This window comes from Dipodomys spectabilis, unplaced genomic scaffold (assembly GCF_019054845.1).
Source record: "Dipodomys spectabilis isolate Male_0828 unplaced genomic scaffold, ASM1905484v1 ptg000096l, whole genome shotgun sequence".
In the NCBI taxonomy this organism is placed as follows: Eukaryota; Metazoa; Chordata; class Mammalia; order Rodentia; family Heteromyidae; genus Dipodomys; species Dipodomys spectabilis.
In genome coordinates this window covers 8,933,653-8,949,694 of record NW_024870773.1, presented here as the reverse complement: position 1 = coordinate 8,949,694, position 16,042 = coordinate 8,933,653, and the positions used below count along the sequence as shown (strand labels likewise).

Sequence of the window (16,042 nt, the reverse complement as noted above, 5' to 3'; positions counted from 1 at the left end):
TCTTCTGACTATAAGCTCTGTTCTGAGACTAGTAAGGCTGCCAGCTAAGTGGCATAATAAAGACATTGTTGTATTAATTACACATTTCCTAAAAGCTACAAAAATATTAAAAATTGTTTTAACTTCATCTGAGGCTGGATATGTAGCTGTAGCTTAGAGGTAGAGCACTTGCCTAACATGTAGCTTGTACAAGGCTCTGACTTCAATCCTCAGTATACTACAAAAAACATTCCTTGAAGTGTATTAACTAAATCTCAAAATAGAAAGAAGCTAGGCACTTGTGGCTTGTACCTAAAATCTTAACCACTTTAGAGGTAGAGATTTAAAGGATCATGGTAGTTCCAGGATAGCCCAGGCAAAAAGTTCACAAGACCCCATCTCATCAAGAAAAAAACTGATGTGATGGTATATTCTTGCCATCCCAGCTATGGCAGGAAGCATAAACAAGAGGATCATGGTCCAGGATGGTCTGGCAAAAAGACCTTAACTCAAAAATAACCAGAGCAAGCTGGGCACTAGTGACTCAGGCCTGTAATTCTAGCTACTTAGGAGGCTGAGATCTGAGGATGGAGAATCAAAGTCAACCCAGGTAGGCATATCTGAAAGACTTTGTCTCTAATTAAGCAGCAAAAATCTGATAATGGAGGCATTGCTCAAGTAAAAATGTATTTGTGAGTAAAAGCAAAAAAAAAAAGTGCACAAAGCCCCATTCTAGTCCCATTAACAACAGATACACACATAATTAGAGCAAACAGGGCCAGAGGCATAGCTCAAGCAGTAGAACACCTGCTTAATAACAGAAGCCCTGAGTTCAAAACCTCAGTAATACCACTGAAAAGAGTTTCAAGATATATTTTCCAGAAAAAAATTCACAAGAGTAAGGTCTTAATTCAAGAATATCTGTACTAAACAACAACATTCATAGCTAAAATTTACTGAGCAATTACTTTGCATCAACTTCTGTTCTAAGTGTCTCATATGCACTATAGCACATAACCAACACACAGCCTGTGAGGACAGAGCTTTTAAGGCCTGCTGGGGGCCTATTCAAGGTCACAAAGCTAACAAGGAGCAGAGATGGAGCTCAAACAGACACTTCCAACTCCAATACCTCTGCTGCTAATAATAGTACTGTTATTGAAATTTCCAGAAATATTTTACAGTAGGAAAATATTTTAATGTGTATTTGGTAAAATTATCTTAAAAAATAGATTACCGATATATTCACCATGACCCAAAACCCTTATTCAAAACATACAAAAAAAAGATCAAAAGTATTCTGCTCTAATACACAATTAGTAAGTGCTCCAATATGTGACCCAATATGTAAGTAATACTATTTCAAGACTTTTAAGATCAAATGGATTCTAAGGGCATCTAGCCAGTAGTTTTACTGTCATTTCAGGAAATCCAAACTGGCAAATCTTAATTCCAAAGCTAGCAATTATTCATAATCCTTAAAAGCTACTCAGTCCTTTTAAAAGATTACCCTATGAGACATTTTACTGGAAAGACATATTTAACAAAAATGCAGTAAAATGAATGTGGTTTCTAGCTACAACTAGACACTATTATTTTAAAGACAGCTATAGATTTATAAATATTGGCCAAGTTCAAATCCCAGATCCCTAGACTTAGGTATTACCTGACCACATCAGCATTCACATCTGTTATCTAGGATGAATAATTCCTCTTGCTCCATAGGCTACTGCTGTGGATACAGCGAGACAATACTCATAAAAAGTAGTAATGCATGGAAAGTGAGCACTTAGACCATCAACTGTAAATGTTCCAAGCCACCCCTGATAAAACATCGTCCTACAAGTAATAGACAAGCTGTGTTGACAATTTTAACTTGCCATCATGTTACATTATTTGAAAGTTAAGAACTATTCTAATTCTATTGATTTTTGCCTAACAGAATATTTTAATGAATAATTTCATTGTACATAGTCCACGCAGAAAATTCTCTACCTTTCTCGCTCTAGAAAGGCAGTTACATACGAGAAAAAGCAGAATGAACTATAGAAGTCCTTGAAGGGGCTGGGAAGGTGGCTCAGTGGTAGAGCGCTTGCCTTGCATGCCTGAGGCCCTGGGTTCGATTCCTCAGCACCACATAAGCAAAAAGAAAAAGCTGAAAGTGGCGCTGTGGCTCAAGTGGTAGAGCACTAACCTTGAGCTGAAGAGCTGAGGGACAGCGCCCAGGCCCAGAGTTCAAGCCCCACGACCAGACCCAAAAAAAAAAAAAAAAAAGAAGACCTTGAAAAACGGATGTAGTAAGATAGTTCAGAGAAGATTAAAAGATTTTGTTCTAAGAAGTGGACAAATGCCTAAGACAACAAAAATACAAATATAATAATCACTTTAAGATAGAAAACTGGCAGGTGGGAAGGGTGACAGAAGACCAGAATAGGACTGGAATTGCTTTATTTTTTTCAAGTTATTATATTTCTCTTACCTTACATGCAAATTGAATTGCAGACTCTGGAGGATAAACAATAAAATGCCTTAATGTAAAACCAAAGCCTTGAGATGTTCTCTTCAATAAAACTGTCTTGGGACCTGGCCAGGAAAATGGTTCATCTTCAGATGGTGATACAATTTCACTTTGTTCTTTTCCATCTTTATTTTTTGATGCCTAAAATGAAAAGATATTTAAAAGTTAACTACAAAACACAACGTATTTCTTCACTTAGAAAAAAATATGTGAAAACATAATATTGGAGTATAGATACAAACTTAATGGTGAAAAAAATAAATATAAAAATTATGCATTTTTATGTGTGGATTAGATATATCACAACAAACCATGCAATCACCCAAAACGAAAGTATTAAGCCAGGCAAGGTGCTATACAGCTGTAATCCTAGCACTTGAGGTAGGCTGAGACAGGAAAAGCCTAAGTTCAATACCAGCCTGGGCTACATAGTGAATTTACAGTCGATATAGCAAGACCCTATCTTAAAAAGCAAAGCAAAAGAAACAAAAAAAAAACTTTTTTTTCCCTAGAAAACTAAGAAAACTTAATCAGAAGCAAAACAGAATCCCTGGAAATTAAAAATCCAAAGGCTAAAATTAAGAATGTAATAGAAGGAGTGAGAGACGACACTAAAGAAATTTCTTAGTGTACACAAGTTTAACAAGCACAAATATGAGAGAGATGTGGAACTCTTACTAATAAACAAGATGCCTAAGCCTTATCATATAGCAACAAATATTCAAAAGTAACACAAAAGGCCTTGGTTTCTAAGCACAAATTCCATTCTAACACAGATAATCCTTCCTTGTAACACCTTGACCCTTCAAGTTTCCTGACCTCTCCTCCACACTTCAGTTTTTGCCTACCCAAGACTAAAAACCCTTTTACAAATTCAGAATAAGGAGACTATTTAGAGTCTGACTTTTTGGTTCATTCCCTTTAATATCCCAAGCCTTTGCAATTCTTCAGTATGGGTTGGACCCTTAACACTCCCCTTTGGTCCCTTCTCCCCAAACCCAAGCTCTCAGGACCCTCTTAAGTCAGTTTAAATTCACTCTTTTCCACAAAGTCATCTGACAAAACCTAATCATACCTATTATCTAGTCTCAGTGAACATAATGGAGAAAAATCATAAACTAAGCTGACTTCATTTTAAGGTCATGATTACTAATCTCAAGAGAGGTTAGTTAGTATTGTCCATCACTGATAATGTCTGGTCTACTCATCCAATAGCTATTTCATTCTTTCTCTCCTATCCTTGCTTGTAGCAGAAGACTCTGCTTTGCATTATATTAAGGAAACAGAATTTCATCTCCTGCTACCTTTACCTAACCTATTTGCAATTGTGCCAGTGTTCTCCTATCTTCCTTCCTTATAAAAGGGATGGAGTGTCCATTCTTACAAGGCCTACTCATACAATGGCTCCCCTCTTCTTACTATTAACATACAGTGCCAGCAATTCTCCCGTCTCTTTTTCACATCAGCTGTTTTTTACTGTACCACTCCAAATGGCATCCATACATTTTGTAATTTCTTTCCTCTTTACAACAAAATCCAATGGTGACTCTTTAGCTCTCTCTAGCTAGAGAGGGAGCTTGTTTGTTTCTCTTTCCAGCAAGGCTCCTTGAAGTTTATATTTATCATCTCCAGTTCTTTCCCTCCCATTTTGTCTTGCATGCCTTTAAAGCAAGCTTTGACCTCAATAACCCTAAACCTTGGCCTTGTCAGTGTTAGCAGTGATTTCTACACTGTCAAGCTGAATGGTAAATTCTCATGTCTAATCTTACGTAGTTGGCTCAGGAATCACTTCTTTGAAAAAATGTTTGTCCTTGACTTCCCACACTGATTTTGTCTCCTCAGCTATCTCTTCATCTACTAAATTTCTGAACCTGGAAGTACTCAGGACTCAACTCACACAGTCCGTGGACTTCTCTACTTGTGCTGATTTCATTCAGTCTCATGCCTTAAATACCATTATATGCATGTGACTCCCAAGTATTTATCTCTAGCTCAAATACTTCCCCAATCACCGAGGTATCACAAACTTGAAACATCTGCATTGCTGATAAGATTTTAATTTACAACCATAAGTTCATTCCAGCATTTTAAAAATGCCATATTTATCAAACTGCTTCACGCTACTGAATTTTTATTATCTTCTGCCAGTAAGTCTATTCCCAACGATTTGCTTTGTATGAAGGTGGGAAGATAGCTAGACAGTAACATTTCCAGCCAAACTTGCAGTAGGAGGCTATGTGATTGAGGAACTGGAACATGAAAATAATATACAATATACAAAATCTACAATAAGCAAACAGCAACAACCAACTGAAAATTTTAAAAGGTATATCATTTAAATAGCATTAAAATCTGAAATAGTTAGTAATAAGTCTGGCAAATAATTTCACTTACTCTGCAAACTGAAACTCTAAAATACTGTTGAACTATACTAAAGAATAGATAAACAGCCAGGCACCGGTGGCTCATGCCTGTAATCCTAGCTATTCAGGAGGCTGAGATCTGAGGATCATGGTTCAAAGCCAGCCCAGGCAGGAAACTCCATGAGACTCTTATCTCCAATAAACCACCAGAAAACCGGAAGTGGTGCTGTGGCTCAAGCGGTAGAGCACTCGCCTTGAGGTGAAGAGCACAGGGACAGCGCCCAGGCCCAGAGTTCAAGCCCCACGACCGACAAAAAAAAAAAAAAAGAATGGATACACTATGTTCATGGTTCAGAAGAATCAATATTATTAAAATGTTAACTATCTCAAATTTTTTGTATAGATTCAATGAAATCGCAATCAAAATCTCAGGACATTATTACGTAGAAGTTGCCATGTCATTTCTTAAAGTTCACTTTAAACTCTAAAATAGCCAAATAGAATGAAGTTGCAATATTACCAGTCTTCAAGATTCAGAACAGATAAAAAGTCCAGGTATCAAGTAACACCCATATAATGTACCAATTCTATTCCTAGGTATGTGAACATATGTCAATTTAGCACTGCTACAACACAAACACATAACCACAAATAGCCCTAGAAAAATTAACTATCCACATGCAGGAGAAAAATAAAAGTACTTTCATCTATAATTCCCATTATACATAAAATATATACATAAAATAAATATATATAAAAATATACATAAAATAAACTCAAATAATCACAAGCTTTTCAAAACTACTGGAAACAATACAGTGAAAATTGTTACAAACTCAAAGTTGGACTAAGATTTCTTGAATAGGACACCAAAGATTACAATCTAGTAGTTCTAAAAAGCTCCCCCTTCCAAAAAAAAAGTAGAACATCATCAAAAATAAACTCTGCTCTTTGAAAGAAAAGAGAATAAAAAAGTGAGCAATCAAGCGGGATGTGTATCTGTAAATGACATGTCTCAAACAGGGTTTATTATTTAGACTACAAAAAGGGCTCTCAAAACTAAATAAAAAACAAAACCCAAAGAGGGGAGAATAAAGAGTAAATCTGAGCATACCTTAACCAAAGGAGCCACATGAATGAAAATAAGCATATAAAGGGATAGAAGATGTAAACTAAAACAGGAGAAACCCTACATACCTGTTAAAAGTGCTAACATGATAAAGACTAATTATATCAATTGTTGGACAGGATGCAAAGCCACTAAAACTCACAAACACTGCTAGTGGGAACTAAAATGGTATGAACATTCAGAAAAAGTCTTGTAGTTAATTAAATTTATCTACCATATGACACAGTCATCCTGCTCTGAGGTAAACAGCCAAGAAAAACTGAAAGTATATGTGAATCTAAAAACTTAAAAAGTTTCAGAGCAGCTTCATCTGTTACAGCCATAAACTGAAAAGTATTCCAAATGTTTTATCAACAAATACATAAATAAACTGGATACAACCAAACCATACAAGCTTTCTTGCCAGTAAAATGAACTATTGATATATTTTAGCTATATATTAATTATCCTGAGGTAAAGAACCCAGGCCAAAAAGAGTACATGATGTATATTCTATTGACATACAATCCTAGAAAGTTTCCAAAGTTACCTGAAAGCTGATTAGTACTTGCTGGTAGGTAGAGGGAGGAACACTATCAGGAAATTTGGGGGCAGTGGTTAACTGTATTCTCTGCCTTTTTTTTTTTTTTGTCATGGATACATACACATGCAAAAACTCATCAATGTATATAGTTCAGAAAGGAATAGTTCTACAGCAAATATATACTTCAATGATGACATTTAAACAACAACAAAAAGAGGCAACAGAAGCAAGGTGAGTGAGAAGGCAAGAGGCAGAAATCTGGAAGAAAGCCAGGCTTCAACATCTTTGCTGACACAGTTGTGATTTATGGAGAGTTCCTAAGAGTACTTTTTTAACTACATCCATGGAAGGTCAATTCACACTAGCTTTATTGTTTCATATGAATCAAATATTATAAAGTAATTCTACACTTAACATTGCCAAAATAGTTTAATACCATTTTCCATCTACCCTCATCCCTCAGAAATAAAAGGTTCTATTTTGACTGTCTTTTTAATCTGACTTTTCAGTTTAGCACCAGGGTTAAGAACACAGGATGCAGAGATGGGGAATCAGGCACTAATCCTGGCTCTGTCACTGTCTGACCATCCATGTAATTACACCATCACTTAGCCCCTTAATGTTCTCATCTACATAGTAAGAATAAAAGCACTCTAAGAACTGTTGTGTATTAAATGAGAAATGCACATATAATAGAGCACAGAAACATTTATATTAACTCCTTGCTCCTTTTCTGCAAACACCACAAAAATGTGCCATCTTCTTCAATTCTCTTCAAATTTCACTTTCCTGGAAGTTCTTTTAGTCACAATATTTTAAAATACTCATGTGTCAGATGCAGTTGGAAAGATCCATCAGAGCAAATAATGGAACTCTGGAGAAAATCTGGGCTAATAATCAAAAGGATAAGAAGAAACTGGTCAGCTAACTTTCTTCCTTATTTTCAGCTCTTTGCTGGAAACAAAAACTCTGGAGTTCTTTCTGGAGGCTCTTTACATTGGAAACTAATTACTAGTTTATTCACATTCACTTAAATTCATCTTTTTTCAGAGCTTAAGATCTTCAAGTGCCTAACTGTATTTTATTTAATCACTAACCTGGTAAAGGACATGCAAGAACTGGGGGTTACAGCTCAGTGGTAGAGAAATTTGATTCCCAATTGTTTCTAATTTTTTTTTTATTGTTTTTATTTTTTTGCCTATTTTGAGTAAATGCACTTGTGAATACTCCTGTGCGGGTATTTATGTGAACATAGTTTCCATTTCTCTAGCACAATGTTCCAGAGTACAACTTGAACTATTTGGGCTTCTGTAACAAAATACCATAGAATATGTGGCTCACAGACAAGACACATTTATTTCCCACAGTTCTGAAGGCTGGTCAAGGTGCTGGCAGGTTTCGTGTCTGCTGAGGGCCCTCTTCTTTCTAGATGGCACCTTCTTGGTTTTTTGTGTGTCTTTAGAGAATGATGGGACAAGGTGAGATCTTAGAGGCCTTTTACAAAGTCACAAATCTCAAACAGAGTCCTCATCTTTTCAAACTCTTAGTGTCACTGTGGGGCTTAGGAGTTCAGCATATGAACTTGAGGACGATGCCTTCAAAGTATACAGTAATATTATTTTAGTTTTATAAGGAGTGGCCAAACCTTCTGAATAGCTGTGCATTCACATGCCCATCAGCAATGGAGGAGTGATACAGGTGCTCCACCATCCTTGAAACATTTGGAATTGCCTCTAGTTTTTAGTCATTGCAATATATGCAATTTTCTAGTGACTAATTATGAGACACATCTCTTTCCTTTCCTTTTTTGATAAACAGCTTTCAGATACTTAGAGGCCACTTCATTCTACAATTTTAAAATACAAAAATCTCTCAAATTTAATCTAAATAAATGAACCTTTTCATGTTAGACATGAAGGAACTAAGGTCCAGATTTGTTATATTACTTATCCAAGACTGTGGTTGACTAGAATCAGAGCAAGAATTTAAAATTATAGTTTCCTGAATTTGGAGACCTAGCATTTTTTTTTCTGTCACACTAATTTTTTAATCATTCTCACCAATTTTATAATCTAAATGGAATCACCCCTAAGAGCTCTTTGACCTAATTTAGTGTCTCTTTAAATATCTTTTATTTTCTGTAGTATTAACATTTTCACTTTTGTGTGTTTGTGTGGTACTTGAACTTATGGTCTGCATGCTGTCCCCTGGCTTTTTTGTTCAATAGTGCTCTACGACTTGTGCCACAGCTCCACTTCTGGCTTTTTAGTACCTGACTGGAGATAAGTCTCACAGACTTTCCTGATTAGACAGGCTTTGAACTACAATCCTCAGATCTCAGTGCTATTCATATATTCAATTCACTTGTAGTAAGTATATTATTATGACTTGGCTTCATAGCTCCAAAATATATTGAAGTTTGCTCTACTTTGCTTTTCAGTCATATAGAAAACTGTCTTGGCCCATGGTATCAGACTTCAAGTTTCTAAAAGGAGCTTATGTGCCTTGTTTCACCTAAATCTTTACATGAAAAGGAAGGATGGACTGATGAGTAAGCAATCTCACTTCTGCTCTCTTAAGATTTTTGGAAGGTACATGACAAAGTTGTCTGTAGTCCATTGCAAAACATCATACAGAAGCCCCTTCCACTCTCCTACTGGAGAGAAGGGAAGGTTACATTTTTTCATGGGCCTATCTACAAAGAGGAGATTAAAAAAAGAAACACACACATGTGCCTTCATTCATCTGCACCCACAGTGCCTTTGATCTGTTGGATTTTATCACAGGAACAAACTGGGCACACACAGAGAAAGAACCAGCAGGCACCATTTTCACCACTTAGTGAGATCTCTGAAACACACTCCTCCCCACACAACTCATTCCTCACCATGAGCACCAATTCATGTAACAGCAGCGTCATGTGTGCCAAAAGCCTAGACATGACTGGAATTGAAGTAGTTAAATTCTTCTGGTCTAAGAACTGTCATCTGATTCCCTTAAAAGACTTCATAACAAGGTCATTTGATTAAATAATAGCTCAAGGCTAAAAGAAACCAAAATAAAGGATAAAAACTAACTTCATAAAAGATATAACTAGACAAAGCAAACTATAAGGGTGAGAGAAAGTATAAGAGGAAAACATCTATCATAACAAAACAACTGCCAGGCACCAGTGGCTCACGCCTATAATCCTAGCTACTCAGTAGGCTGAGATCTGAGGATCACAGTTCAAAGCCAGACTGGATAAGGAAAGCCGCGAAACTCTTATCTCCAATAAACCACCAGAAAACCAGAAGTGGTGCTGTAGCTTGAGTGGTAGAGTGCTAGCCTTCAGCTGAAAAGCTGAAGGACAGCGCTCAGGCCCAGAGTTCAAGCCCCATAACTGACCAAAAGAAAATAATAATAACAACAACAAAACATCTAAAGTAGTGAGAACTTCACATAAGAAGATGTAACAGATAGGACCAAACTCTCTAGGATAATAGAAAATTTCAAGACTGTATCAGTTTGACACGAATCACTGAAATGTCCATTTGTAACTAGTGATATTTTTTTGCTTGTGAATAACAGCTCAAGAAAGTTAGGAGGCGGGGGATTAGCAGTACTGTGGTTTAAACTCAGGTCCTTGTACTTGCTTAGCTTGTTTGCTTGGCTGGTACTTGACACCTGAGCCATGCTTTAGCCCTACGCTTTGCTGATTATTTTGGCAATACAGTCTAGTGAATTTTTCTGCACCAGTTGGTCTCAAACAGAGAAAACAGATTTTCCAAATCTCAGCCTCCTAACTACCTAGGATTCTAAGAGTGGACCACTGGGGCCTGGCTGAAGGTATTTTAAAGAGAAGAAAAATGTATAGGTAAAAATGAAAAGTCTAAATTGTAGCAGAGGTGACAGAGATTGGATTTTAGCATAAGTAAATGTAATAGAGGCAGAAAAGAATACCGACATAGTTGGAATTACTTTATGCCTGTTGCACACGTGTGTCTGTGGTGGGTCCAATGCTTTCCCTTGGTATGCAAGTGCTCTATCACTTGAGCCACACCTCCAATTCAGCTCTTTTGTTGGTTAATTACAGATGGTGTGTAGCAGACTTTTCTGCCCAGGTTGGCTTGAACCATGATCCTCAGATCTCAGTCTCTTGAGTAGCTAGGATTACAGGCATGAACCAGCAGTGCCTTTCTTAGACTTAATTCATTAATAGACATTTTCAATTCTTATATTACATAGTTGGATATTTACCTACAATATCTTTTATATATCTGACTTCCATAAACTATTAGGTCCTTATTCTATTGCTTCTGTTTGATTTCATTTATGGATTATTTGAGTTACTGGTATTTTCAATATATGGTGTCTTTTCTTATTCAAGTTTCTGCTTTTTACTACCACTATAGAGAACTTTATTATTTGTAGAGACCTTTTCTCCTCTCTTTTTGTCTGGTTTATTTTGTTTTCAGATCTAAACATTTCACAAACAAGTTTTTAATCTTCACACTTAAAATTTCACATTCATGGAAGACAGCTATGTTTAAATCTGCAGCTATACAGGGAGACTGCCTCCAAAAACTGAAAAGGTTGGAAAGAATGCTGTAAACATCTAGAAATGTTTCACAGTTTAATTTTGTCTACTCTAGCATGATTCTACAAGTTATTTCTGATTTACTGATAATGTCTGTAATCTAGCCACAATATTCACAAAACAACAAAATGCTGGAAAAATAAATCTCAATATACTTCTCCCTTTAAAACCAATGAGCCATTCAGACCATCTCCTGGGCATGGTCCCAGAGTTCTTCAGCTGGAAGTGAGGCTGTATTATCTATCGAGTTCTCCCCATGTCCATGTGACTAACGATGCTTGTCTTTGCAAATCTATCTTCAATAATAATGAGAAAATTTGAGCTATCTTCCTAAAATAGAAAAACTGTTTTCAAAATTATACCTGGATTCATCTGATGTTTGTATTTCCCTCTTCCCCTTCCTTCTCCCTCCTTCCCCCAACCCCTCCCTCATAAGGTCTTTCTATATAACTCAGGCTTGCCAAATAACTCAAGATCTCTGGCTTCTGACACCTGAGTGCTGGAATTACAGGCAAATACAACTACATCCAGTTTAATTTCTCTTATAATTTTAGAGAATTTCTCTGTATTCCATTTATTCCAATAATAAGTATGCCTGAATCTAACATTTGTTGTGTTTATTTTTCTTCTTTAATTAATAATCTCACATTGTTTTCTAAATGTGTTATTTTAAAAACTCATTCAAACCTAATGGCATACTCCTATAATCCAAGCACTCCTGAGGCTGAGGCAGGAAGAGTCTGAGTTCTGAGGATAACCTGGGCTATTCTGCAAGATGGTGTCTCAAAAAAAAAAAAAAAAAAGTTCTGGAACATGTGAGATCTAGGTGCCTTTTGGAGGGGGGGAGGTCGCGGGGGGGGGGGGTGGGGAGGGGGCAGAGATAAAGGAAAGGGACTGATCAACAGGCAGCCACTGTATATAAGATTCTATTATGGATATATCATTTTATTTTTCTATTCTCCTATAAATGAAACTAGGGTTTCCCCCTCCAAGTTATTTGCTGTTAAAATTTTCAATGTTATTAAGAACATCTTGTAATTTATTTATCAATTTATTTGTTTTTTGGTGCTGATCTGGCCTGAACTCAAGACCTGGGCACTATCTACGAGCTTTTTTTTCCCCTCAAGGCTAGCACTCTGCTACCTGAGCCACAGTTCTACTTCAGGCTTTTTGGTGATTAATTAGAAATAAGAATCTCATGGAGATTTTTTTTTTTTTTGCAGGGACTGGCTTCAAACTGTGATCCTGAGATCTCAGCCTCCTGAGTAGCTAGGATTACAGGTGCCCTCTGCACCTGGTCAGTTTCTGATTTTAAAGACATACTTTTTGCCATAGCATTTCCATGGTTTCTTTGAAGGACTCAGCTGGAATAGCTTATGTCTTCATAGCAGATGTTCACACAGAGTGGGTTTGAAGTGTATGATGTGGACTGTGGCCCAAAGCAGCTACTAGCAGTCCCTGTCATTACAGCACCCACATACATAGGTTAAGAAATTACTTGTTCTTTAGACATTGAAGGCTTTGCTTAATATTTTACCACCAAAATTTCTCTCATATTCTTCAACACTGCCCCCAGAGAAACTAAGAACCATTTACCTCTTATTTTTAAATATGCTTTTCATGGTTTTGGCTTAAGGGGGATAAAAATCAAGTGCAAAATATTTTGCAAGGTATTTTGTATAGTCTGGCAAAATGTTGATTAAAATTGTTTCCTAAGAACAAGAAAGCCCAAATTCCACTTTGCAGTGGACAAATATTTCTAGGTGAAGTTTGATCTGCCACTGTTATAAAAATTCTTCAAATATCAACCATGATTAAATATGAGGACTCATGATCATAAAAGTTCAGTAACAACCACCTTGTTTAACTGTTTCTACAACTTTGTAAGGCACAGTTTTACATTAAAAAATAAGCCTCGGAGAAATGTGTTCTTTTGTGCATTTTCTTCTTCATTAGGGCTTAAGTGACTTACAAATAAAAATTCCAGGGACTGGGAAGTTGGCTCAGTGGTAGAGTGCTTGCCTTGCATGCATGAGGCCCTGGATTCAATTCCTCAGCACCACATAACCAGAAAAAAGCCAGAAGTGGCGCTGTGACTCAAGTGGTAGGGCACTAGCCTTGAGCTGAAGAGATGAGGGACAGCGCCCAGGCCCAGAGTTCAGGCCCCACAACCGACAAAAAAAAAAGAAAGAAAGAAAGAAAGAAGAAGAAGAAATAAAAATTCCAAACTCAGTATCTATCAAAAACAAAATTTTCAAAAATGATTCATATTTGTATTGCCACAATTATTTAAATCTGCTTTATGTAAACTTTCCTACTTTTTGATAAAGAAACAGTCTAAAATGACTATATCCAACATATGTTTAAAATGAAGAAAAATCTAATAACTGATTTTAGCCATGAACTTTCTGGCCAATTGATTTTTTTCTTTCCTCCTTTAATAAACATGTCACTTCCTAAAGGCAGGAAAACAGCTAAAGCTAAAAGGAAATACTTTGCGAAATACATATTTTTTAAAGTATAGTATCGGTCTATCACATTGAGCATATGCCAGAAAAAATAGTATGATATTAGCTCACTATTGAGATTTGTAGTATAATATAGTTTACACTGGCACAAGCATTTTGCCCTTCCTTTCAAGTTCTAACTAGCTCAATTGAGCATGCTTAATCAATTTCCTTTTAAGCATGTCCACCAAAATCAGGGAACATAACTTTAGTTGTATTCTGTATTTGCTGCTAATTTGCCAGAAAGCATCTATTAACTACAAAGATACAATGATGGAAAGACAGTACAATGAAATCACCTCTCCTTTTCCAAATACAATTCTGCAGTGTTTTTCTATCTTTTCCAACAATTGGAATTGTAGGGACTTTAAAATTAGGAAGGAAAAACATTGAATTTCCAACATATTTTTCTGCTAAGGATTTCTGCAGAAATTATTTCACTACCTAACGTTCAGCTGAAGTCTCTCATAACTAATGTTCTCCCCAAACAGAGATGACATTGAACAAGATACTGCAGTTTAAAAAAAATAATCATAAACGATGCCTAAGCTAGGAGCCAGTGCTTCATACCTGTAATCCTAGTTACTCAGGAGACTGAGATCTGAGGATAGTAGTTCAAAGTCAACCTCATCAGGAATGTTAGTGAGACTCTCATCTCCAATTAATCATAACCAAAAAAAAAAAAAAAAAGCCAGAAGTGTGGCTCAAGTGGTAGAGTTTGAGCAATTAAGCTCAGGGACAGCCACAGGCCCTGAGTTCAAGCCCTAAGGCCACCACACAAAGGATATTTTTAATGGGAAGAAAGTTTCACACATGTGCAAATATATAACTCAGAAATTCTGCTAAGATAATGCCTACCCCCATTATTAACTTATTCATTAGTTCTCAATGTATGCAAGCTGTGACAGTCTGAGACTTCCAGGAGAGCAAGAACATCCTAGAAGGTAAGCTCTGTCATTTGAGGAAGCTAGGGGAATAACACCAAACAGTCCGAGGTTTGCTAAATTTCTTTTTCTTTCCCTTCTCCTATCCCAAACCTATGAGAAATGGCTGAAAACAGAACCTCAACATATAAAATATCAACTATCCAGAGTTGCTTTGGCGAGTGGCAGGGGAATTTACATAGAAACCTGCCCCATCCTGCTAATTCCTTGAAAACTCTGTTCAGGAGTTTAAAAATCACAAACTGAACGAACAGCCAATTTATTTTACAAATACAGACACTGAGGCCCAGAGAGACTTGCTGATGGTCTCATAGCTAATTAGTGACATGGTTTGGATCACAACCAAAGTTTCCAGTCTCCTGATCTGAACTTTTCCACTACCCCACACCACTAATAGATTGTGTTAACAATTAGAAGGTAATAGCTAATAGGTAACATAGCATATTTTTTCTTTCATAATTTATATTTATGACAAACATAAAATGCATTCATTAAAGACAAATAGGAAAATAGAACTAAGCAAGCAAAGAGAAAATAATGTATCTACCATTCTCTTTCTAGAGAAAACTAGGTCAGTATATTAGAATATATGTATCCTGGCAGACATTTTTCATATGTAAATATGTACTAAATATATACTTTACAAAAATTTCTTCCAACCTAATATTAGTATTTTATAACTATATATAACCATATCATCATTCTTTAAAGATTATGGTATTTGGTTACATGAACAAATCACTGCAAGCAGGTATACATACTGTTCATTAGTACTTTCTATCATTCTGATTCTAGTATTACTATTGTAACATTGTATAACCCCTAATGTAAACCCCTAAGAATGGAGCTTCTAGTTCAAACAATTACTTTCTCCCAGCTTTTGTTTTAGACACAAAATTTCAAAGTGCCTTGAATACACTAGAGAAGAAAAATCCCATCTTAACAACACCACATGAAGCTCCATTTTCACACACAGATAAAATTAAAAATGCTTCCTAGTGTTTTGTTTCAATCATTACTAGTGAGGCTAAACAACTTTGCTAAACCCTAAACATAATTGTTAGAGATCTTTCTTTAATTTGAAAAAGTACACATGGTCTTCAGCTTCAGGAAGGTACCCTGATGTAGGGAAAAAGGAACCCTACTACACTGCTGGTGGGAATGTAAACTAGTACAACCACTCAGGAAAGCAGTGTGAAGGTTCCTCAAAAAAACTAAACATAGGGCTGAGAATGTGGCTTAGTGGTAGAGTGCTTGCCTAACATGCATGAAGCCCTGGATTTGATTCCTCAGTACTGTATAAACAGAAAAAAGCCAGAAGTGGTGCTGTGGCTCAAGTGGTAGAATGTTAGCCTTGAGCAAAAGCAGCTCAGGGACAGTGTCCAGGCCCTGAGTTCAGGCCCCAGGACTGGCAAAAATAAATAAATAATAATAATAACAATAATAAACGTAGACTTTCCCTATAACCCAGCCATACCACTCCTGGCATCTACCCTTAGC

At 36.4% G+C, this 16,042-nt stretch overlaps 1 protein-coding gene across 2 annotated transcripts in view; it reads right to left on the bottom strand.

Moving 5' to 3' along the window:
* The window catches only part of Arhgap21 (Rho GTPase activating protein 21), a 120,553-nt gene that overhangs the window by 65,560 nt on the left and 38,951 nt on the right, over positions 1 to 16,042 (bottom strand). For both annotated transcript variants that reach the window (XM_042686075.1, XM_042686076.1), the window contains one exon: positions 2,459 to 2,638. In XM_042686075.1, coding sequence (XP_042542009.1) covers positions 2,459 to 2,638 — 180 coding nt within the window. The remainder of the gene's footprint in view (positions 1 to 2,458; positions 2,639 to 16,042) is intronic.